At 37.9% G+C, this 25,088-nt stretch overlaps 1 protein-coding gene across 5 annotated transcripts in view; it reads left to right on the top strand.

Moving 5' to 3' along the window:
- Positions 1 to 25,088, top strand: part of LOC143894865 (uncharacterized) — a 78,790-nt gene that overhangs the window by 8,025 nt on the left and 45,677 nt on the right. For all 5 annotated transcript variants that reach the window (XM_077401513.1, XM_077401510.1, XM_077401512.1 and 2 more), the window contains 6 exons: positions 447 to 598; positions 2,026 to 2,139; positions 2,207 to 2,267; positions 2,996 to 3,285; positions 3,381 to 3,512; positions 3,591 to 3,809. In XM_077401513.1, coding sequence (XP_077257639.1) covers positions 447 to 598; positions 2,026 to 2,139; positions 2,207 to 2,267; positions 2,996 to 3,285; positions 3,381 to 3,512; positions 3,591 to 3,809 — 968 coding nt within the window. The remainder of the gene's footprint in view (positions 1 to 446; positions 599 to 2,025; positions 2,140 to 2,206; positions 2,268 to 2,995; positions 3,286 to 3,380; positions 3,513 to 3,590; positions 3,810 to 25,088) is intronic.

Genomic DNA, 25,088 nt, shown 5'->3' with positions numbered 1-25,088 from the left:
CTCATTCATTAATGGACCAATTTTCTCCAAACCGGTGCCAAAATTTTTCCAATTTTCCGGGAATGGCGACGATGGGTTTAATTTTTTATTAATAGACCAATTTTCGTGGTGCCATTTTTTTTTCAGTTTTCTATATGTGTTATTCAGAATGTTTTATAACATTGAAAAATTACATTTAAAAAAAATATGTGTATATATTTCACCCGCTGTAGATGATCTGAAAGAAAGACGGTGAATTATTTGATATAATATGATTTAATGGATAAATAATTTTAAAATAAGTTTGTTGCGTCTAAATGTTCATACTTGAAATGCTTGAGTTAATTCGCTATTAATTTTCTATTTGATTGACATATATTAAGCATTGAACTATATGATATACTTCCGCGCGTAGCACGGACTTAAATGCTAGTATATATATATATACTTTTTTTTTATTTATATAGGACTACGAGTGCCAATAGAAGTCTTCCAGATATTCCAAAAGATAAGAGCAGACAACATGAAGATATGATAGATTCTGTGCCTCAAGATATTTATGAGACTACTGAAATTATGGGAGATCATTCAGAATTGTATGCTACAGTCCAAGATGCAGGTAATACTAAATTAAGACAAATAATTAAGATAAAAATTAGTAGGGGAGACCGGGGTTATGTGTCCACACTTTACGCTTTTTTCAAATTTACTAAAAAATTAATAAAAATATTTGGCTAAAATTTTTATGGTATAACCTTTCAACCTTGCTATTAAAAAAAAAAACATAATTAGAATCGTTGATCTTTTAACATTTTAAAGAGGCAAATGTTTTCAATGGACAAGTCAAGGGTAGACAGATAGCCCCGCATATGGAGGGCTATCTGTCCATATAATAAAAAACACATTATTTATATTAATTTTTATACTTATTTATAATATTATTTATTATTAATATATAATATTGAAAAAACTGCTTAGCCGTTAGAGTCAGAGAAGTAGTAGGCACTTTGTGTAGATTTTTCCTGCGTAGAGCTGACTTCTTTATATACGGTGGCATGAAACTGATTTTGAGTCTATTGCAAAATCAATGTGATGAGTTTCTTTTGTCTCCCCTCAATTCTTTAATCTTTTTTTTTATTTGGGGCCTTTACTTTATCTTCAGCAGCGTTTGAAATAGAAAATACTCAATAATTTAAGACAAACTCATATATTTAACTTGACGTGTATTTTTAAAATAAAAATTTGGTGACAATTCTTGAATCGCAAGATCAATAGTTGCTCGTAGATCACTTTTTTACAGTAGCGAGTGGGAGCCCAAACATTTATTCCAAAGTCTAACGTTGTTTTTACGAAAAGATTTTTGCTCAATTTTTATTTTTTTAATCGCTCTAAATATAATTTTATTAGATATGTCTACCTTATCCGTCTTAAGGAAAGTCTTTCTTTTGTAGTTACGCACCATTATCTATTTATAAAAAAATAATTTGTCACACACACATTGAAGTGTGAACACATTGCCCCATCAAAAATAGGACAAATAGCCCCGACCACATTTTTCAGTCTTTAACATGTTGCCAATTTTAGATAATGCGGAATTAAGATTTGACGCTTCTCACACCTGAGAATTATATATTAATTGATAATATTATGAATTGCTTATTTTAATTTCAGTTAAACTACTGTCGCACAGCAAATTTTTCGACCGTCGAAAAATGTGAATAATTGTTTTCGCTTTTCTTTTAACGTATATATTGTCTGCGAGAGGCATTGCAAGAAAACAAACATTTAAACAACATTTAAATATCTTACGTAGGGCATTTTTCAACTACTTGTTACAATGGAAGAGACCTGTCTCTCAAAACTTGAGAGTAGTTAGCTAAGTTAGCAGTACTGTGGACACATTGCCCCCGTAGACAGATAGCCCCGGTCTCCCCTAAATTAAGATGTAAATGATTGAAAATGGAAAAATAATAAAACTTTTTACTTTATTTTATTATTTTATTTTATGTTATTATCTACTTTATTTCCTATCTATTTATTTTTTAGCTCAAGAACAGGTGTTTGACAGGGAAACACAGGATACTATTTTGCAAGGGTGTTCTTTGCTACAAGATACATCTCATCAATATACAAGATTTGCATCTCCTGTCTCTGACAATGGTGGATGAATTATTATTAGATGCTTTTATATTTGTTTATTATTTAATGACATTCTAATTTATTTCAGTTGAACATCCTTATGCACAACTTCAAAATATTCAGACGACTGAGGCTAGTCAAATAAATAGGTATTATTTATTTACTATTCCTATGCTTTTTTTTATATTGTCCTATACTTATTACTGCTCTAGATATATGTATAGGATGTTTCCTAAGTAATATCAAAAATTCCAGGAAGTGATTCCTTGGACAATTTTTAAGAAAAAAGTTTCTATGAACATGGGTTTGGAAATACTTCCCTGTAGAGTTATGGGCTTTCAAACTTTTATTTTTCTTTAACTTTGAAGGCCCATAACTATGCAAGGAAGCATTTATTTCCTGTATTTTTGATATCACTTAAGAAACACCCTGTATACTTTATCTTGTCTTATTTCAGAGAATATCTAGTATAAAAAGAAAACTCTAGACTTGGTAAAAGCAAAGCTAAACGTAAATCAAACAGTCGGTTAATCGACTTTCAAGCAAAAACAAAGGATTTTAGTTTAAATCACAATTTCATTAAACCATATAAATATAAATAGTTTACGTTTTAACTTACTAAGTCTTCCTCAGAACGCAAAAGAACATATTTGATAAATTACATCTCATAAAATAGATAAAATAGGGAAGATATTAACAATTAATAAAATAAAATCAAGTGACAATCGACAAAAATATGTTCAAAACGTAAACTATTTTTGTTTATATGGTTTAATAAAATTGTAATTTAAATTAACATCCTTATTTGTTTTTGTTCGAAAATCGGCTGTTCGATTTACGTTTAAAATATGTAGTTTTTATTTCTTATAATTTACAGAAATGATGTTAATGAAGTTACAAATATTGAAAAGCCTTCAACATCTATGGATCAATCAAATGGAAATCCAATCGCACCACCGAGAACTCGACGATCCTCCTCGCACAATTTGCTTCTTAATTCCGAGACGCATTACGATATCCATGCCGCTAACGCTATTTCTGGTGGTGTTCAAGCTAATCAAGATTTGCCCTATATGACACCGCCTCTCTTGATGTTACTGCCATATCCACCGCATTCCCAACAAAACAGTCCGCAACAGCATTTTAGTGGAGATTCGCAAGATTCGAGTAATTGCATTATTTTTTTCTTTGTACTTTTATATTTACTGTATAATAAATAATTTTTAATAAAAATTGCGTTATTTTCATCGTTTTTACTATAGAAGGATATACAAGTATAAGCGTAAGAGAACCATTAGCCAATATAATAGCACAAACCAAAGCAACTTACAGACAAAATCAATCTACTAGACCAATCATCGATCCTCATTATGCTACTGTTTCTGATGATTCTGGTAAATAAACTTTAGATATGATTATATAATATAATTAATATAATACATAAAAACTTTACACAATCTGACATTTTGTAGATGAAATGTACGCTGCGATTGATGAGCAGGATAAGGTATATACCAGTGGGAGCGAAACGTATGCACAAATTCAACCAATGGCATCAGAAGTTCAAAGACAAACGCAACATGAGCAAATAGTATTCTGTCAGCTTTTGCACGCAGAGGAAACGCATTCTGTACCTCAACCACCGAGTGTTAATAGTTTACGTCATGTAGCACATGCTCATTCCAGGCAAGGTAATAAATTCCACTGTAATAATTACATAATTAAACAAATATTATTTTAGAACTAAGAGCAAAAGTAACACAGTACAATAACCAAAATAATTGTTATGTTTTGATAGTGGATTATGATAGCTAGGTGGATCCCTTCATAGCACACCAATATCAACCATTCATTTTCATTACATCAAACTTTTTTTTAAATTTGAATGTTGGTTACTTTTGAGCTATTTTAGAGCCAAATCTAGCTTTATTTCAAAGTGTAATTTTAAAATAATAACAATTTAACGGGAATTTAGCCGATGTGAATTTTTAAAAGTAGGTAATGAAATGAAATCAATTAAATTTTGCAAGAAAATTGGTAAGAAATAAATTATTTTTTTAGCTTGCGGCAGTTCAACATTGTCGTTTTCAATCAAGAATCAACTTAAGTCATTCAGCATAAAATCCAGTTTTTTCCTTTATACCGTATCTGTATAAGCTTGGCTATTTGATGAAATCTATTTCTTTGTTCATCTGATTCTGTAGGTCAGTGTAGGTAATTGCCGTTTGAAACAATTTAACAAGGGAATCTCGCGAATCCGAAAATTCTGATTTTGATGAAACTTACATATGTAAGGAAATAGACAAATTTAGAAGTTTTATTTGCAGTCCAAAAACGATTCTAAGGGATGAAAACATCTCTCATATGTAGAGTAGTTTTTTGCTTTTCTTGATATACAGGGTGATTTAAGATCTCTGCGACAAACTCTGAGGAACGATAGATCTCACAGAGAAGACCATTTTCTGTGAAGCAACTCATGTTTTTTGACACGTCGCTTAGGAGCTACTCGACCGTGCAAACAGGTCTAAGGTGACATTTATATTACAATCATGAGATAAATTATTTATTTATTGTTTCAAGTACACTAGCATACAGTTTACAGAAGGCGTTCAAAGTGTCTACCCTGAACCTATGTAATAAATGTTACTGTGAGACCTATCTGCGCAGTTGCGTAGCTCTTAAACGACGCGGCAGAGAACATGGGTTGCTTTACAGAAAATGCATGGTCCTCTCTGCGAGATCTATTGTTCCTTAGAGTTTGTCGCAGAGGTCCTGAACCACCATGTATACCTCGAAAAGTATTCAAAACGTAAAAAAATGTCTTATACAAAAGTTTTATGTTAACAACACCTCTCTTCAACCACAATAATAATATTATTAAAAAAATATTTTTTGAGAAAAATTTTTTTGAAAAAATTTTTTTTGATATTAATTCTAATTTCGTTCATTTACTTTCCCTACATGTATGTAAAGTTTCATAAAAATCAGAATTTTCGAGTTCACGAAGTTCCTTTGTTAGTTTATTTTTTGAGCGGCAATTATCTATAGAATTAAATGAACAAAGAGAAAGATTTTATCAAGCTTATGGAAATACGATATATATAAAGGAAAAAATGAATTTTATGATAAAACTTGATTTTTTGTTAATGATTTGTATTGATTCTTGATTGAGGACGACGATATTAAACTGCCGCGAGCAAAGAAAAAAAATTTATTATTTCTTACCAATTTCTTCACAAAATGTAATTGATTTCATTTCTTTTAAACAAAAATTCATATCTGCTAAATTTCTATTAAAATATCGTTATTTTAAAATTATACTTTGAAATAAAGCTGAATTTGGTTCTAAAATAACTCAATCTTCGATAAAAAATAATTTTCGATGCAAGGGAAACGAACGATTGGTACTGCTGTGCTATGGAGTCACATACTTATCATGATTCACTAACGGAACTTAATAATTATTAAAAATTTGACTTTGTTGCACTGTGTAATTATTTGATATAATGTTTATGCAATTATGGTTTTTAAAATATTCTATTACATCACAATTCTGAAAAATTTGACATAAAAATTATATAAAAAGAACTGATTTATTATATTATAACTTCAATATAAAACATGCTAATAAAGAAAAGTTTTATTTCATTCAGAGTGAAAAATCTCTGTTTATTGACAAAATGATTGACAACAGAGGGTGCGGTCCACTTGACGCTACAAATGCTTCGAAACATTCCTTTTCTCTTTTCTTTCAATGAAGAAAGAAGGAGAAGAAGAACGCTCCAAAGCATTTGTAGTATCAAGTGGACCGCAGCCAGAGTTGTATGTTTACATTGCATTGCTAATAATTAGTGTTTTCTGGCAAGGTAGATGATACAGTGAGATATCATGTTCAACACGAACTGTTTCAACTGTAATATAGAGTCATATCGCTCAACATTGTAATACTCTAAATATCTGCGTGTAAAATATGCTCATAAGGAGGAGATACAGTTGACTCACCGATTTTGATTCTCTTACAGATCTACATCGAAAATAAGTTTAGAATTGGAACCTACGCTGTACAATTATTTTTTTATTTTGTTATTTTTATTTCTCTTTTAACTATTTAATATATGTAGATGTGTATAGAATCCTTAATTATTATAGTCTAGTCGGCAAGTACATTTGAAAATCGACTAATTAGGACAAAGCTGCAAAAAATTTTAATCGCTTTGTTTGGGTGTTAGTAATGACACACTAAGTTTTCGACTTCTCCCGTGGTGTGCTTCGGCCGCCATCTTGGAAGAAAGGGGTGAAAAATCGTTTTTTCGCGAATATCTCGGCTTCCATTAGACTTAGACTAAAATAGTTTAATGCAATATTGCAGGGAATTAAATTTTCTACAAAAAAGGAAGTATAGGTTTTTTTTTCTACGACCAATAGTTTTGGTGCTAGAGCCGGGAAAAGTAGGATACTTTTTGTAACAAACGGTTTCAGCGATTTTATCTCGCCGTATCTCACTTCTCAGAGGCTGTAGTATACTTTTAAACTCGTTTCCTCACCACCTTGCGGTAGAGTTAGTGGCGCGTTTTTTTTTATGTGGTGTCTCCTGTAGGCCTAATCCATGCACTCAGTTTATTATTAAGATTAGGAGAATTTTTTTGCCAGGGTTGTCTTAATTATTCAATAATATAATTAAACTCGTGAAAGTGTCAACAATTTAAAACGGCGAATGCGAGTCAGGCACGGAACGTGGTGCGCAAATAAAAAAAAAACCGTTATAAAAAATTAATTATTCTAATCATGGTCTTTTTGATGTAGAGGGTTGGCAAATGTTATCTTCCGCAGCATCTTCTTTTTCCTCAATATTATTTTCCTTTTCTGCTTCTTCTGATCCTTCCTCGTTGTTCGAATCAATCTTATTGTCAGGATCGGTCAATGTTTCCTCAAAATGTTGAACAGTTACTTTGATTTCTTCATCGTCACAGTGATCTATTATAATGTCGATGTTTGTGCATGCTTGACCTCGACAGTTGAAACATGTCACAGAGCATCGCAATCCAGCTTTTCTGCAACAGCAATTCGCTTTGCAGACTTTTGTGCATTTGCAGAAGATCTTCTTCAGAATATCCTGCGGAGCGGATTCCTTTATTGAAGTAACTGGAAATAAACCATTTCTTGTATATTTCTAGCCCCAATCTGGAGGATTTTTTTTAACTCCGCGCCACTGCTGAATTTGATGGTAGACTCTGAGGGAATGTTGACGTACAGCTTCAGTAGGTGGTATAGAAGCAATGTTGAACATTACTTTTGACGTAGATTTGGCGAAGCATGAAAATCGAAACTCATCCAGAAAACTATTGCTCTTTGCTCCGTATAAAGCGAGAATACATTTTTGTTCTGCTATGTCAATGAAATCTGGCTGAGTATCCGGATCTCCAAAAATTTTTGAAATATTCTGCAAATTTTCATATTTTTTTGGAACAGTTTAATAAATTTTATTTTACCCTGTCTGAAAAATGTTGAAGTGGTATCACAACCAGTGAATGCGTGTAGAAACAGAATATGCTCAGCAATATCAGGATATTGGAAGGAAGTAGATGAATAAATCTTCTGCTCTGTTTTTTCCTTGCTCGGTTTCATGAAATAGATGTTAGATTTAGATGATGCTAAGGCTGTCAGTAACACTAAAAGATCAATATCTTCGTGTTCGCGAAATCGCTGATTAATCCCGACGATGGGAGCGGGATGAGAAGGACGCGCGTGGAAGGTGTTCACTAATTATTCACTTTATTTCTTGTGTAACTCAGACCACAGTCTAAGCCGTCTTTAATATGAGAAGAGATATATACAGTCTGACCTGAGAGTGGTGGGCAGTCTTTCGGATTTCACTAAGCATAAGAAGTCTTTGTATAAGAAGTCTTTGTGTATCGTTTGTGAGTGGGCGAGGCAGTTATATTAATTGCCCTCCTCGTGATGAGTAGCCCGTGAGCTTTGGGACACGTGGCGGTCGGCACTCGCGCACATGTGAGCCTGAGTCGTCGTGTTGATGTATCCTGAGTAAAGCTGGATGTGCGGTTGCTTTACATGTTAATGCAGTATCTCAGCAGCTGTAATCACTGCGGTGGGCACTTCAATGTGTATAGTCACAATCAAGATGCACAGAGCACACATCGTGCGTCTGATCACTGCGCGGCCATTTGCACAATTGCCTTGATCGCGAGGATGACGTTGGCGATGAGCGCGCCCGTGCGGGCGCGAGCTACCGCGGTGATGCGGAGTCGATATCCGATCGATGCTGCCATCTGATCGGGCGGCGCAACGGTAACGGAATCTCGAACATTCCGCCCGCCATCAGCAACCTTGTTGATGATTCCTTACTCTTGATCTTTCATTCGGTTGAAATGGGCAATATGGCAAGCTTGGCACTAGGCCGAGTGAGTGTCGTGGTGGCGGTCTTCAGGGTAACCACCCTGGTAAGTCCATCCTTGCCGGGGTGCAACACTGTTACTTTGGCGAGTGGCCATTTGCACGGTGGAGAGCGTTCGTCGGTGAGCAGCACGATGGACCTTACCTTGACATTGTTGTTGGGATGATGCCACTTGGATATCGCCTGCTGGCGTTGCAGGTAATGAGCCATTGTGCTCAAAAATGTTGAACACGCTGCTGGATGAGCTGCCATCGAGATAGTCGTGAGGTTGCTAGGTCAATCAAAGATGGCTCGGGTATGGTAGTGATCGGACCTCCAATGAGGAAATGACCTGGTGTGAGCGGAGAGACGTTTTCAGGGTCGTCACTCAGCGGTTTTAAAGGCCGTGAGTTGAGAATGGCCTCGATTTGCGTAAGCAACGTTGTGAGTTCTTCCGTCGTGAGTAGAGTTTCCCCGATAATCCGTCTCAAATGAAACTTGACGGATTTCACCACCGCCTCCCACTTGCCCCCCATGTGTGGAGCGCCTGGTGGGTTGAACTCTCATCTGGTGCAATCACGTTGTAGAATTTGAGCGATTTGTTGATGTTCTTGGAAACTCTGGATGAACATTTTCTTGAGCTCGGCGTCTGCTCCAATGAATGTTGTCCCGCAGTCCGAGTATATGGTCTGAGCAATTCCCCTTCTCGCTGAAAATCTTCGGAAAGCTGCGATGAATCCTTCTGATGAGTAGTCACTGACTACTTCGAGGTGAATTGCGGAGGTGGAGAAGCAGACGAACACACAGATCCATCCCTTGGATGTCTTCGCACCTCATCCTTTCCAAGGTTTTGATGGTGAGCGGTCCGGCATAGTCAACTCCTGTGGGAGTGAATGGACGTGACGGCGTAACCCGAGAGAGAGGTAGTTGGCCCATCAGTTGATGAGCACGGATCCCCCCCTGCCGAGCACACACGACACGCCGCAAAATATGAGACTTCACCGGAGCCCGTCCGCCGATGATCCAGTAACTTTGCCTGACATGAGCCAATGTCAGCTGTGTTCCTTCATGCAGGGTACGCAGATGGGCGTGTGAAATGATCAAGGTTGAGAGCCGGGAGTGGCGGGGCAAAATCGCCTGATGTTTGCTGTCTTGAGTTAGTGCTGAGTGCGAAATCCTTCCAGCGCGATGCATGAGATTTGATCCACGTGAGTGTCACAACAGAGTCCGTCCACAGGTGAGTTGATGTGACGTTCAACTTCAAGGTGGCTTGAACGTATTGCATGAGTCTTGAGGGCAGCAGTGCTGCAGTGAGTTCAAGTTTCGGGATGGTGAGCCGTTTGAGCGGTGCTACCTTCGTTTTGGAGCACACCAATGAAATCGTGGCGCCATTAGAGCCGTGGACAGTGATAAATACGACTGCAGCCATTGCCAGTTGAGAAGCATCAGAAAAGCCGTGATATTCCACTGACGAGAGGCCCTATGTGGTTTGAGAGGTGCTACCTTGGTTGTACCACCGAGGTATTGAGAGCTAGCCAGCTTGTGAGTTCTTTTCTGATAATGAGCCACCGTGATGAGAGCTAGGATGGCAGTGGTTCATCCCATTGGAGCTTCATGTAGTCAAAGCTCCTGCAAGAGCATCTTCGCTTTGATCACCACTGGTGATACAAAGCCCAGTGGATCGAGTTTCTGAGCCACTTCAGACCAAGCGAGGCGTTTGGTGAGATGATCGGTGTGCAACGAGATCCTTGTTGAGAATGTGAATGAATCTTTTTGAGAAAGCCATCGTAATCCGAGTCCTTTGGTTACGCAATCGTCAATGTCGTTTGTGAGTTTTGGTCCTTTTCTGCTTGAACCGCAGTGAGTACGTTTTGATAAGTCGCGTGCCACCTTGCTAATGGGACGCCGCCCGCCATGCACAAGTCCGTTGAGCAGTGTTGAATTCTATTACTTGCTGAAAGGTGTTGTCGCCTCCAGAATTGTCATCAACATATTGATCGTTGTTAGGTGATATGGCACTTCATTGAGTTGCTCATCTATCCAGCGAGTCCGTTGTAAATCTTAGTCATCTTCATGCACGTTGATCTGCCTATACTCCTTGGTGATGTCGGTGGCAACTAAATGCCGAAATTGTCGGATCCAGAGCAAAACATCGGTGACGTTTAAATGCAACTTGGCTCCCGTGTGCATGATATCATTAAGGGAGCGGCCAGATGTAGATGCGCTTGAGCCATTGGATACCACACGTACGTTTGTGGTTGCGCTGTCTGGTTTAAGCATTCCGTGATGTGGCAAATAATAGTGCGTGTGCTGACTGGAAGCGGGTGAAGCCTTCTTCATGTGATTGAGATCTCGATATTCTGTCATGAATTGGTGATACAGACGTCGATAGTTGTCATCTCGTGATAATCTTCTTTGTAAGCTTTTCAACCATCGATTCGCGGAGACATACGAGTCGCCGAGAGTATCAGGTGATGATTTTAGTGGAAGTCGACCTGTGTATCGACCTGTTGAATTCCGTGAGACAGTACTCTTGAAATGTTCTTCACATTTTGTTCGTTAAGAGTAAGATCAAGATTGTTGCTTGCAGGCACTTCTTCTTGTATCCAAAATCTCGGCAGTAACTCGTCGAGAGCATCTTCCCTTTCCTGAACCGATGCATGATGCACTGTAGCAGATGCCGATGATGATGTGTCGACAGGTCCGAGAACGAGCCATCCGAAAATTGAGAGCTGCGCAATTGGCATCAATGTATCTTGTTTGATGATGTTGGGCTTGATGATCTGCCCATATGAGTCAGCTCCAATGATAATATCCACTGGCCGTGGTGTCAGAAAATCTGGATCAGCCAAGGTTAACTTGGTGAAATGCGGCCATTCCTGTGGTGCAGCGTTGAAAGATGGCAGGATGTTTGTTAACGTTTGCAGAAGGTGAACTTGAATAATGACGTCTGATCTTGAGTGAAGTGGGGGGAGCTTAAGCAATGCAACTTCCTCGTTCTTCGAGTTTGCGTCGCCTTTCCGCCACCAATTCCAGTGATGAGAATGACGTAATGATGACGGGTGATGTTGAGCTGGCGAACGAGAGATTCTGAAACAAAGGCAAGTTCTGAACCTGAATCAATGAGAGGCCATACGCATTGAGTATGAACAGATGAACTGATCTGAGCCAGGGCCGTAGCTAGTAATGTTGAGTGTAATGAGCGGCCAATGATGAGTGAGCGACGATTGCACCATCTTCCATTTGAGTTGACGCAGGTGAACTGGTGATAGGCTTCGATGATGAGTCGGTCTGATGTGCCTCATGCAGCATCGTATGATGTCGGTGGTTGCACTTCTTGCACCCCCGTGAGCTCTGGCATGAGCGGACGTTGTGACGGCCGAGGCATTTGACCCAAAGCCTCCGTGGTATGACTAATTTTTGTCGATCGTCGGTTGAAAAATCACTAAATTACGTGCATATCACAATGAAGTGAGTGCCGTTGCAGCAATCGCACGGGTAGATTAGATGCTGCCGTGCGGGCCGGTTGAGCTGCCACATGCTGAGCTGTCAACGTGCGCTTTGCTGTTGAATGAGCGCCGACGGCTATGAAGCTTCAAGATATGCATGCTCCTTGAGAAACGCTTTGTTTGCCTCTTCGAGATGCATTGAGATTTGGATGACCTCCTCTAACGGCATGTCCTCTGCACAAGTTGGCGGCGTGTCGCCAATATTCCACATCGTCGCCAGTCGGTTCCGTTAGGAGGAGTTCCGTGGACAAGTGCACGGGTGAAGCTTGGCGTTCCGATGTGCGAGCCGGTGGTATTTCAAGCTGTGGCGTCATGGTGTCCGTACCGCCCGTACCCGCCTTTGCGGGTTCCGTCATGTTGAGCCGTTCCTGAGCTGCGCACGATGAGAAACCTGAGAAAAGTCGAGACACGTATGAGAAACACGGCATGAGGCGAGAACGTTCGAGAGACGCCTTAGGACAACACTACGCGAATCGAGAATCTACAATGTCATGTATTGAGCACGTGAAAAAGTCTACTTTCACTTGCGGGAGCACGTGAGCATGTTTTCGTAACACTTGCGAGAGCGCGTGAGAATGTCTGTACTTTACTCGCGGAAGCGCGCGATAATGTCCACGTGGCATGTCGTGAAAGGCATGCCCTGTTCACTTGATATGTGTCTGAGCTACACTGTAAGTTCCACGCATCCGGCTCAAAGGACCAAATGTTCGCGAAATCGCTGATTAATCCCGACGATGGGAGCGGGATGAGAAGGACGCGCGTGGAAGGTGTTCACTAATTATTCACTTTATTTCTTGTGTAACTCAGACCACAGTCTGAGCCGTCTTTAATATGAGAAGAGATATATACAGTCTGACCTGAGAGTGGTGGGCAGTCTTTCGGATTTTGCTAAGCATAAGAAGTCTTTGTATAAGAAGTCTTTGTGTATCGTTCGTGGGTAGGCGAGGCAGTTATATTAATTGCCCTCCTCGTGATGAGTAGCCCGTGAGCTTTGGGACACGTGGCGGTCGGCACTCGCGCACATGTGAGCCTGAGTCGTCGTGTTGATGTATCCTGAGTAGAGCTGGATGTGCGGTCGCTTTACATGTTAATGCAGTATCTCAGCAGCTGTAATCACTGCGGTGGGCACTTCAATGTGTATAGTCACAATCAAGATGCACAGAGCACACATCGTGCGTCTGATCACTGCACGGCCATTTGCACAATTGCCTCGATCGCGAGGAAGACGTTGGCGATGAGCGCGCCCGTACGGGCGCGAGCTACCGCGGTGATGCGGAGTCGATATCCGATCGATGCTGCCATCTGATCGGGCAGCGCAACGGTAACGGAATCTCGAACACTTCGCCAATTATTACTACAAAATCGTAATTCTTCGATGCATCAATCGCAGTATTGACAATAAGAGTGTCAGCATCTTCAATAGCTTGCTTGATAATAAATCCTGCAGTTTGAAGTTTTTTACCCAACATTGAGATAAGTCTATCCTTATTTTTTTCATTTGATAGAAATTTTTTTTGGGGCATGGTAACTATCATAGATTCATTGAAAAGTACTCTCGTAGAAACATATTTGTTTGATCGTCGGAGACGTTCAGCACTTTTTGTGCTTTGAATGCATGTTTCATTCGGATATCCATAAAAAATAACGAAACTATTTGATTTGTAATATTTTTTTTACATAATCATATTTATCCAATATTTGTGAGAAAGTTTCTTGTTGACGCCGACATCGATGAATTTGATGAAGAAGATATCCACCGTCTATAACGTGCACGAAATTTTCGAAATTAATGACATCAGTCACAGGACATTGTAAACAGTGAGATAATCATCATAACTATATCTTTTAATTTATTTAAAATCTTAGATGCTCCCTTCTAGCTTTTAACAAGGAGTGTTTATAGCATTGTCGAGTAAATAATACAAAGCCAGATGTGTGAAACGATAATGGTTCACTAGCACAATAACAACGCCATTTACCTGAGAAGTGAGATACGGCAAGATAGAGTCGCTAAAACCGTTTGTTACAAAAAGTATCCTACTCCTCTCGGTTTTAGCGCCAAAACTATTGGTTGTAGGAAAAAAACCTATACTTCCTTTTTTGTACAAAATTTAATTCCCTACAATATTGCATTAAACTATTTTAGCTTAAGTCTAATGGAAACCGAGATATTCGCAAAAAACTGATTTTTCAACCTTTTCTTCTAAGATGGCGACCGAAGCACACCACGAGGGAGGTCGAAAACTTAGTATGTCATTACTGACACCCAAATAAAGAGATTAAAATGTTTTGCAGCTTTGTCCTAATTAGTCGATTTATTTGTCATTTTGGTAATACTTAAGGAGAGCTCTCTCCTCACCGATTTTGTAGAATTTAGGCTTAATCGACGCGTTTTTGCACAAAACGAACAAATCTGGCAGAAAAAGTCCCGCTCTGCCCCGCGAAGCGAGATATTAACTAAAGTTGACGACTATCAGGTTTCAAAACCTGTCATACCGACGAATCATATTACTGTGTTTCGTTAATTTCAACGCTTAATAGCTGTGTATATAGTTATCACGTTTATTTTAAGGAAATGTTAGATCTCAACTTTAATCCAATTAATAAATAATAAAATTTAATATATCAAATATATGGTTTTCAAGTTTGTGGTTTTGATTACAACAGAGAATATTTTGGAACACAAATTATTTCTGTTACAGATATTAAGCGTTGAGATTACCGAAACACAGTAATATGATTCGTCGGTATGACAGCTGTTTCATGACCTGATAGTCGTCAACTTTAACAGTTAATATCTCCGTTTCGCGGGGCAGAGCGGGAATTTTTTCTGCCAGATTTGTTTATTTTGTGCAAAAACGCGTCGATTAAGCTTAAATTCAGCGAAATCGGTGAGGAGGGAGCTCTTAAGTATTACCGTCATTTTTAACGACGTTCCGACTGGACTATTAGAGAGTCGGAGTAAATAATTGTTTAGCTTTATATGTAATTAATTTATTCTGAGCAGTTATAAAATGAGATTAGGCAAAGAATGGATATAGTTATGACAAACGAGATTATGCAAGGAATAGATATAATATTATTGTTACGTCCAGGCTGACATTGAGACCGTGACTCCTCGAATGGCTCTCACACGCACTCACTGACACTCGCGCACCCGCGGGAGTAACAACACGTTTATTAATTAACGAACGAATTTCTTTATTAAAGGTAACATCAGAGAACACGTCAGAACAGTTTGAAAGCCGAGGTTTTTAAAAGGCTCCGTTGTTAAAACAGCAGCCCGTTGTCAAGGGGACGCTTCGCGACTTCTGCGGAATGACCGCTTGTTTCAGCTCAGAGTTAGTCGACTGACTCGCGGACGAAAAGCGTACCGGGCGGGACGCACGCAACACTGCCCTCCTTCTCTAGATTGTCGTCCCGACAATCAGTAAGGCAACTTGCTGCATAACTTCTCGGGAGGCCAACTGCTTCTGGATGGTTTCCTGCCCTGCTCGTGCTGCTGCAGCGAGTTACCGGGCTCCATCCACTCTAGTCTCTACAACAGGTCCTCTCCAAGCTTCTTCTTCTTATAGAGCTGGCCAGGGTCTCATTACGAGACTTCGCTTGTCCCCTGCCTTCTGCCGCCCGTGCTCTTCTTCCCTCCTGAGTTTTGCGCGCTTGGGTCTTCTTTGGGATCAGAGGGGGGAATACTTCCGTGGACCCATCGCTCTAAGAGCTCTCGGTCCCCTGCCTCGGCATTCGCCCTTAATTTCACGGGAAAACCACGGTCAAAAACCATATGAGAGGCAGTCCAGAAAGCTTCCAGGAGAAACTTCTAGCAGAATTTCCTTTTCGCATACTTTAGGTCTATGCTTGGTGTTAATATCTGCAACAGAACATTTAAAAACATAGAAAAATTGAACAAAAATTAATTAGCGATTTTCTTAAAATAACTAAAGTACGGGCTCGGACTCATGTCGGATCGAACTGACACTCAAACACAAAATCGGAAAATTATTCCTTTTCCTGGAAAGGAGCCAAGTGATCTGCATGAACAATTTTATTTTTATGACGAGGAGACTCCTGGATACAATACACAACATCACTAAGTCTTTTCATTACTACCCATAATCCTACCCAAGGACTCTGCAATTTCGGGGCTTTTCCCATAACTCGTCGAGGACTATAGAACTAGACTTTCTGTCCTGGTTCGAAAAGCACTCGTCTAGAACGTCGATCATACCAGGATTTAACGTTTTTGGATCTAATTTGAAAATGATGTCTAGCAAACTGATGGATGAGATCCAATCTGTTTCTCAGATTGGATATATATTCCACCTCTCCATCTTTCTCTTTCGTCAACGAGGGTGGGCTTTCTCTAAGAAAATCCAAAGGTAAACGCAGATCTTGTCCTAGATACATCTCCGCCGGAGTTACTCCAGTGGTTTTGTGTTTTGAAGAACGAAAAGCTAACAAGTACAGAAGAATCCACCGATTCCAATCTTTTTGACTTCCGCAAATAAACTTTGCTAAATAATCTAAGATAGTACGGTGCTGACGCTCGACCTGCCCGTCTGATTGTGGGTGAAGAAGGGTTGTACCAAGTTTTCCTAATCTCCATCAAGGAAGTCATTTTCTGGAAAAGCCGGGACTCAAAGTTTCTTCCTTGGTTTGTATGCAATTCCAAAGGAACTCCATGCCGAGAAAATACTTGATCTACCAGGGATCTTGCTACCGTACTGGCTGTTTTATTTTTCAGAGGCATAGCCTCTAGCCATCTAATTAAGCTGTCGACTACTACCAAAAGATATTTATTTCTGTCCCAAGAAGTAGTCAAGGGACTTAAAATATCCACCTGTATCTTTTCGAAGAACTCCCACATTATAGATCTGTAAGGAAGATTTTTCCTTGCCAATAGGACCTTTCTTAGCGATGCAAATCTTGGAGGTAGCACACCATCTCTCTACGTCCTTCTTACAAGTGGCCCAATAAAAACGTTTTCCAGAGAATCTTTTGTAACGTTTTATTTATACCAAAATGATCTTAAGGAAGGAAAGAAAGACAAATTGTATGCCAATAGGACATTTGTAGACCTAAAGGCGGCATTTGACAAGGTGGAAAGAGAGCAATTATGGAAGATCTTGAGGGAAAAGGAAATAGATGAAGAACTTATAAGGAGAATAGAAGCAATATATGATGTGACTGAAGTTGCAATAAGAACAAAAGAGGGCCTGACGGAGAAATTCAGGATAACAAAAGGAGTCAGACAGGGTTGTGTAATGAGTCCACTCCTATTTAATTTGTATATAGCGAACATTAGAAAAGAGCTAGAGGAAAGAAAGATAGGAGGCGTAAAGTTAGGAAACACTAGAGTATGGTCGCTAAAATATGCGAATGATATGGTGTTCGTAGCAAAGAATAGAACAGCAATGTTAGACATGATGGACATAATAAAGAGGTTTCTAAAACGGAAGAAAATTTGTATATGTACCAAAATTATGTACCAATAAAACAAAGATGTTAGTGTTTAACAAAGAAAGTAGAGAGAAGAAAGAGAAATGGAAATGAGGAGAAAAAGAGATAGAAGAGGTTAGAACTTTTAAATATTTAGGTTTCGTATAATTAATAATCGTATGTTTAATAATAGAGGGAATTGCAAAGATCACATTAAGGAATTAGTTAGGAAAGGTAGGATTGCGGTAAATAGGACGTGGGGTCTAGGAGAACGGATCTGTAAAGATGATTTCATAAGGAGAAGGAGTTTGTTTAATTACCAAGTCCAGAGTGTAATGTCGTATGGGGTGGAAATTTGGGGATGGAAAGAAAAAAAGGACTTGGAAAAAATTATGCTAGATTACGCCATGGTATAAATACAAGGGTATGCTCATACCGTGTCAGACCACTGCGCATTCCCACCACTTTTGTCTAAGCTTACGTCATACTCGTGTAGCATCGGAATGAATCGGATATACTCGGTGATTCGCAATGGCTGCGTTTGTTCGGTTCGCTATTTATGTCGAGTAATTATTATAGTTTGTGATTATTACAGTGTACGCAATGACGTGTAATGTGAAAGGGTGTGGGAACTATCTGGCAAAGACCAGAAAGATCGAAGGAAATAAAATAAAATATTTTTCCTTCCCAAAGGATCCAGCACTGTGTAATAAGTGGCGTCAAGCATGCGGAAAAGAAAATATTTCACCAAATAATGGTATGTACTTTTGTATAGTAATAGTTGCTTTCCATTTACACTCAAGTGATCTGAGTCACTCAGATATGTGAGTATTTTTATACTCAGGTAAGATATGTCATTTTGTATTTACCTGCTTATTTTGGTGACAAAGCTATCGCATAATAATAATACAGGTCCATAGCCTCACTTTTAATGTGAGTTTATTAGATTCATTAAAGCACATGGTCTCTATTGAGGAAAATGTATGTATCCGAGTAACAAATTATTACAATGTGCTCGTATAATGAATATTGAGTTTGCTAAATATCACGGATCCAGTTTGAATAAAGAAAATATTATATTTCAAAACTTAACAAAAATAATAGAACCACAATTAAAAATTAAAATACCGAGAGAGGCATTACTATGCCTCATTAGGACTAGGACATATATTAGGCTGCGCAAAATGAACCGAGCGATTGCAATCACAAATCACAGGCAAAAAAAAAAGAAAGATGTCAAAATTTACTAATAAAAAACCTGTATATTAAATATCTGCATTTATTGTTATTTAATCTTTTATCTGCATCTTTTCTCTGCATATATAGTTCTTTATGTCGTACGTCACAATATATTTTTGTTTTGCGTCTCAGCTGACAATTCTTTTCCAATCATTTTCCGACCAGTTTTGATTAAAACTAATAATTCGCAGAATTTTAATAATAAATGACTGGAAATTAAAATCTCGTTTTATGTGAAATTTTTCCGTACGTCGCAATGACTTTTATTCAATGCACACAATTTTTTTTTCTTAATAATAATAATATTTTCTGTAAGATCATATATTTAGACAAACCCACATAATTATAAAATTTGTCAAATAACAATAACGTTTCTAACATCTACAACGAGAGACAAAATCGGGAAACGATGAGGGTTTATCCGTATGTCACGTGCGTTTTTTATATTTATATATTTTTGTTCATATATGTATATTTATTTATTTATAAAACAGAATTTTCTCTTACATAAATGATCAACATTATTTTGTATTCACATATTGTCCGCTCAAAATGCTTTTATAAATGACTATTACAGATTCGATGCTTAAATGTGCCGCTCAGTGTGACGTAACCTTGGACAAGTCACTGATTGGCTGAGTTCGGAAATATGCGCAAGAGCATACCCTTGTATTTATACCATGGATTACGCAAGATGGGTTTTCGATTTAAAGTTCTGTACCTCAAGATACCTAAGATACCTAATGTTAAAGGAAGCTTAGGATAGGATGGGGCGGAAGGGCAATGGGATATGAGGAAAAGATTAGGGAAATGGATGAGAGCAGATGGGTCAAGAAATGTTGGATAGAGAAAGAGAAAAACAAATGGAAGACATATGGTAGAGGGAGAGAAAAGTACTATAATAGAAACGGGTGGGGAGTGGAAGCAGTTGAGTCGTTAAGGAGAGAAGGGAGAAACTTAGGGGAAGAGATTAAATTAAGAGACTAGGAGATACAGAGGCAAGTGGAAGAGAATAATATAATGGAGTCGAAGTATAATAGGAAGTATAAAGAGTTAGAGAGAGACGGAAATAGACCGGAATATCTCTAAGGATGGCAAACATAGATAAACAGATTAAAGAGGATAGTATCAGAGCCCTGATAAATCTGAGATGTGGTAACATGGAATCGGAGAACATGTATTGGTGAAGGGAAGAGAAAAAAATTTGTCTGTTCTGCAAGAAAGGAAGGGATAATTTGAAGCACTATGTAGAGAAGTGCAACAGTATAAAGAACCGGTTTATAGAACTAGAGAGGGATAACAGGAAAAGAATAGATAGACTATGGAACGATAAACTAGATACAACCAAAGAAAAAATATGAAGGAAATTATATAGGGATAGGAAAAAGATAGAAGCGGAGATGAGAAAAGATAGTAGTAATAAATAATGTCGAGCTTTAGCGTGAGGAATGATCCCGTCAAAATTGTTGTGATTGACGGGCGATGTGCGGATGGATGATTGTGTTAAGGAACTTATTGTAAACCAAGTCCACTTCTTGACAGCAGCCGAAGTTAAATAAATATTATTTTTACCAAAATGTCCCCCAGAAGGTAAATATGGGCTTTGTTCAAAATTTCTTGTGTCTTTTGTTGTGGCGCAACAATTCGAAAGATGTTCTTCCGTAAATTTGGAAAGAACCATTTTTTATACAAAACGCTATCAACAATCGTCAACATTTCTCAATGGGTCCAATAGATTTTGAAAGAAGGCTCTCGAGGAGAAATCTGCCAATCAGGTTGTCTTACAGCCTTTTTGGCTTGAAAAATTTTAGAGATAATTGGATCCCGAAGCTGAGCGGGACGCCATTCCTGAAGATTTTCCTCAGCGAAGACTATACGACCACAAGTTTCTTCCTCAGATTCCTCGTTGAGCTCTATCTTGGCACAATGACGACAGGACGTCTAGACAATCCATCCGCATTGCCATGAGCTTTTCCGCTCCGATAACAGACGTCAAAGTCGTACTGCTGCAGACGCTCCAACCATCTTGCCAATTGCCCTTCTAGGTTCCGAAAAGACATTAACCATTGCAAAGAACGTGATAGTGATGAAATGATTTCACCGAGTCCACTACTGCCAATAACTCACGTCGGGTGACACAATTATTTTGTTCAGATTTATTTAACACCCGACTAAAATAAGCGATCACCTTTTCTTCTTTTCCCTGAAACTGAGAAAGCACGCTCCGATTCCATGATTCGAGGCATTGGTATTTACAATAAACTGTCCTTCTCTTGAAGGAAAAACCAAAATAAGAAGAGAAGTCAAAACGCGTTTCAAATTCTGAAACCCCTTTTAGCATTCGGAAAACCAGACGAACTTATTATTTTCTTCAGTCAATTTGTACAAAGGTTTAATCAAAATAGAAAAACCTTTGACAAATCTCCTATAATACGAGCAAAAACCAAGAAAATTTTGCACATGCTTCCGTGTTTTTGGAAGCGGCCAATGTTTGACAGAAGAAATCTTATCTGGGTCTGTTGCAACCCTCTTAGCAGATATAATATGTCCAAAGTACTTTATAGTTGTTATTGCGATAAATATTACCACAGCCCCAGTGGTCGAATTGGCACGACACCCGCACGGTATACGGGAGGTTCCAGGTTCAAACCCTGGCTGGGGTAATATTTTTCGCAATAAAATTTAAAAACTATTTAATTTAGAAATTACATCAACTGACCAAAACCTTGGTCAAAATTAATAATGTCTTGATATTGATCTGAAAAAAGTGCTGTGTGAATCCGACAAACCAAGTTGGCTCACAGTTTTTCAATGTTCATATCGGTAAAGACGTTATATATTGCCAGTTACGGTTAATTTAAATTCCTTTAATTGTTATTCTATTCACTGGCGAAATAAAATTTATTATATATATATACTAGACACACACTACAGACGCGCGCTTCGCGCGCGCTATTTAGCTTTAACATTATGCTATTATACTATTACACTATTAAACTATTAACCCTTGATACACACAACTGTCAAAATATACAATGACAGCTGCAAATGAAGTAAGCGCAGCAAGAGAACCAATTTTTTAGAAGAGATATATATTCTGTACTTTACTTCTCTTTTTAGAAATACACACTTTTTAGGTTTGACCTTTAAATTAGCGTTTCGTAAACGGAGAAAAACTTCCTTTAAATTACACATTATTTCTTCAAAATTCTTTCCAAAAACAATGACATCACCTAAATACACAAAACAAATCTTAGAAATTAATCCTTTCAAAATTTTTTCCATAAGAGGTTCAAAGTAGCAAGGGCGTTGTAAAGACCAAAAGGCATAACTGTAAATTGCCATAAACCATTTCCGCAAGAAAAAACAGTATTTTCACGATCCTTAGGATTTAATCTTACCTGCCAATATCTACCCTTTAAATCAAGAGTACAAAACCACGAATTTCTCGCTAAACAATCTAAAATATTGTCAATCCTTGGAAGAGGGAAGGAATCTTTCTTCGTTACAGCATAATCTCCTCAATAATCCACAAAATCGTATAAAGCCGTTCTTCTGTTTAACCCTTAAATGCCCCCTGGGGTCCAACGGACCCCAGACCCTTTACAATGATATATTTTCAAATGTTCTTGTCAAAAATGGAGCTCATGCTCCCATTGATGATAGTTGAGTGATTGACCTACCCGTTTGTACACTTAGCAGTACTCAGTTTACTTAATTTTTTATACTATGTTGAAATTGAAATTTTAACAATATAAGCATTTTATTCTCTTTTCTAAGCTTTGAACAATATTTAAAAAAATTTTTATAATTAAAAATAAAAAAATTAATAAGTAAGGAGACTTTTTTCACGCTGGGGTCTTTTAGACCCCTCATGTCATATACGAGATTTTTGAGAGGTGTGGCATTTAAGGGTTAACTAACACAACTGGAGAAATCCAAAGGCTGCTTGATTTTTCGATTACTTTTTGGGCTTTTATCTTTTCCAATTTATCATGGTGGAAGTAACAAGGTGTGCTACTGCGCAGGCATTTCTATTGACCAATAAGAGAGCGTGACAAGATTTCGCCATCTTGTATAATTCAAATGGATATTAAAACAAAGATTGGGGCAAGAAAGAATTATTATGACAGATTTTTCGTATGTAATTATAATTATGATAAATATATTTAAAAGAAAAACATATAATACAAACACAAATATGAAAAGTCATAAAATAAAAAGTTAGAATAAAAAAAATAGAATTAAGTTAAAATAAAAAATATACAGAGTAAAATAAAAGGCTTACATATATCCTGTGCGTCAAGACAAAAAAATATATTACTTTTGAATAATAAAATATATTACTTTTTGTTTGTAAATTTTTTCATTTTTTTTGTTTTATATTATTGTTTTTCGACGAGATTTTTTTTATTAATTATACGAAGTCTTATGTAAGTTCTTGTTCTGATTAAACATAATAAAACCTTGCGTGGGATTGTATCATTTATTTTTTTTTTCAATTCTATCTGTTACTGTTTTAATTGCCCACCGATCTTTCCGCAAAAAGGATCTATGGTAAGTTTGAAACTCTTCATTCATTATTTTTGCGACATTTAATAATTCTGAAGAAGGCCTTATCATTTTCCCTCTAGAGATATAGTTGATCCAGTCTTCTTTTGGATTAACCAACATCTCAGTAGGATTACCCAAATTTTTATGTTTATGCATATATTTAAAAGCGGCATAGCCTGCAATATATTTTAGGCCTTCTTCTTCTATGATATCCACAACTGCTAAATTTTCTAGTTGGCTTAAGAAGGTTCTACAGATAATAGATGTATCTAAAAATTGGAAAAAACTTCATGGACGTATAAAGTGAGATGCGAGAAAAATGCTCAAAAAATTTTAGCATCGGTTATCGTGTAAAAATTTGCAAAAATGAATTTTGAAATCACAGTTTTAACATGAGCTCTTATGGCAAAAGGGTTCCCGGAGACAGGAAACAAGATATTAATTATATGAAGGCGGCCTACCAAAGATTCAAAAAACGGAACTCTTATAGATCTTAATTTAAGCTTTTCAGAAATATCGAAAAAAACAAGGGTTATTGTGTAAAATTTTGTGATATTGGCTATTGAAACAGGCCATATCACAGTTCACGTAGCGTGCTTCGAATAACAAGGGAGATTTAACAACGTCGCAGCGACTGCACCTCACATAACCTTTTATCTGTCAATGATTTTTGGGCATTTTCCATTCGAAGAACAACTTTTTTTTTAGCGAATTTTCCTCTTTTGATACCACGCAAGACTCTATCCTTATTTCTCCATGAATTGGTCGGGCTTGGAGGAGTCATTGTAAATTTATAAAAGTAAACGCAGTCACTGACTAGAAAGGACTACGCTCATATGAGCAGAACAGCGAAACTCAAGTTCGTGACGTTGCGTTACCATATTTTCTCGCATGTATAAGAAGCCGGAGTCAAAGGAGCACTTACTCGATATTTTTAATTATTCCTCGCTTTGATTAAAATAGGTATATATAATCACTTTATTGTATTTTCCTCTCGGTTTTACAAGGCGTTTTTACGGAACGTACCCAAACCGTTACATGACTTCTGCTCTCCTGTCCTGGCCTCTTTTTAACTCTATACAATCCAAAGGGTTCCGCTTTTACATAACTTACTATCTGTCTTCGTTTTTTACCATATCGTCTATTAATCACTGCTCTTTCGACTGCTAAATATTGACTCTTTACAATCCAAGATGCCCCCCTTGGCTCGTTCCTCCCCCTTTTCCTCCGGTCCTACTAGTTCCTGTGACTTTTCTCTTCACTTCCTTCCTCCTTTCTTTCCAGGCTTTTCTTTCGTGTTTTCCTTCTCGACTTCCTCTCGTTCCTTCTGATTCCATTCACTGCTTCCTTGGTTTCTTCCTTGTCAGTTTACATCCTCCTCCATCTTTCTCCCTCTTCGTCCCATTTCACCTCCTTCCCGTCGATCCACAGCTTTCTATTTGTTAATACTGCCGATCTTCCTTTTGCTCTTTCCTCTCTTGCTTTGTTTACCAGCTTGTGTCTATAGGCCCTCTCCTCCATTGAAAGTTCCTCATCTACCCCCACTTCCCATTTCCTCCATATTTCCCCGTTTTTTTCAATTATCTCTTCCTTGTCCTCTTCTTCCTCCAGCTCCATAAACATCAGTTCGTTTTTGTCTGTTCCAATCGCCTCTACTACTCCTCTTACCGGGATTATTCTTCCTGTCACTCTTTCCATTATTATCTTCACTAGCTCTCTTCTTTCCCTCGGATCTTCTCCTCTTACTTTTCTCCATATTATTCTTCTTTTCTTCCTTTGCTCTTTTTCTCTATTTTCTTTCTCTGCTTTTTGCTCCTTCTCTCTTTCTTCCTTTTCTCTTC

Source organism: Temnothorax americanus, unplaced genomic scaffold (assembly GCF_048541705.1).
Source record: "Temnothorax americanus isolate GAGA-0224 unplaced genomic scaffold, ASM4854170v1 Scaffold145, whole genome shotgun sequence".
Classification (NCBI taxonomy): Eukaryota; Metazoa; Arthropoda; class Insecta; order Hymenoptera; family Formicidae; genus Temnothorax; species Temnothorax americanus.
This window is presented reverse-complemented; position numbering and strand designations above follow the sequence as displayed.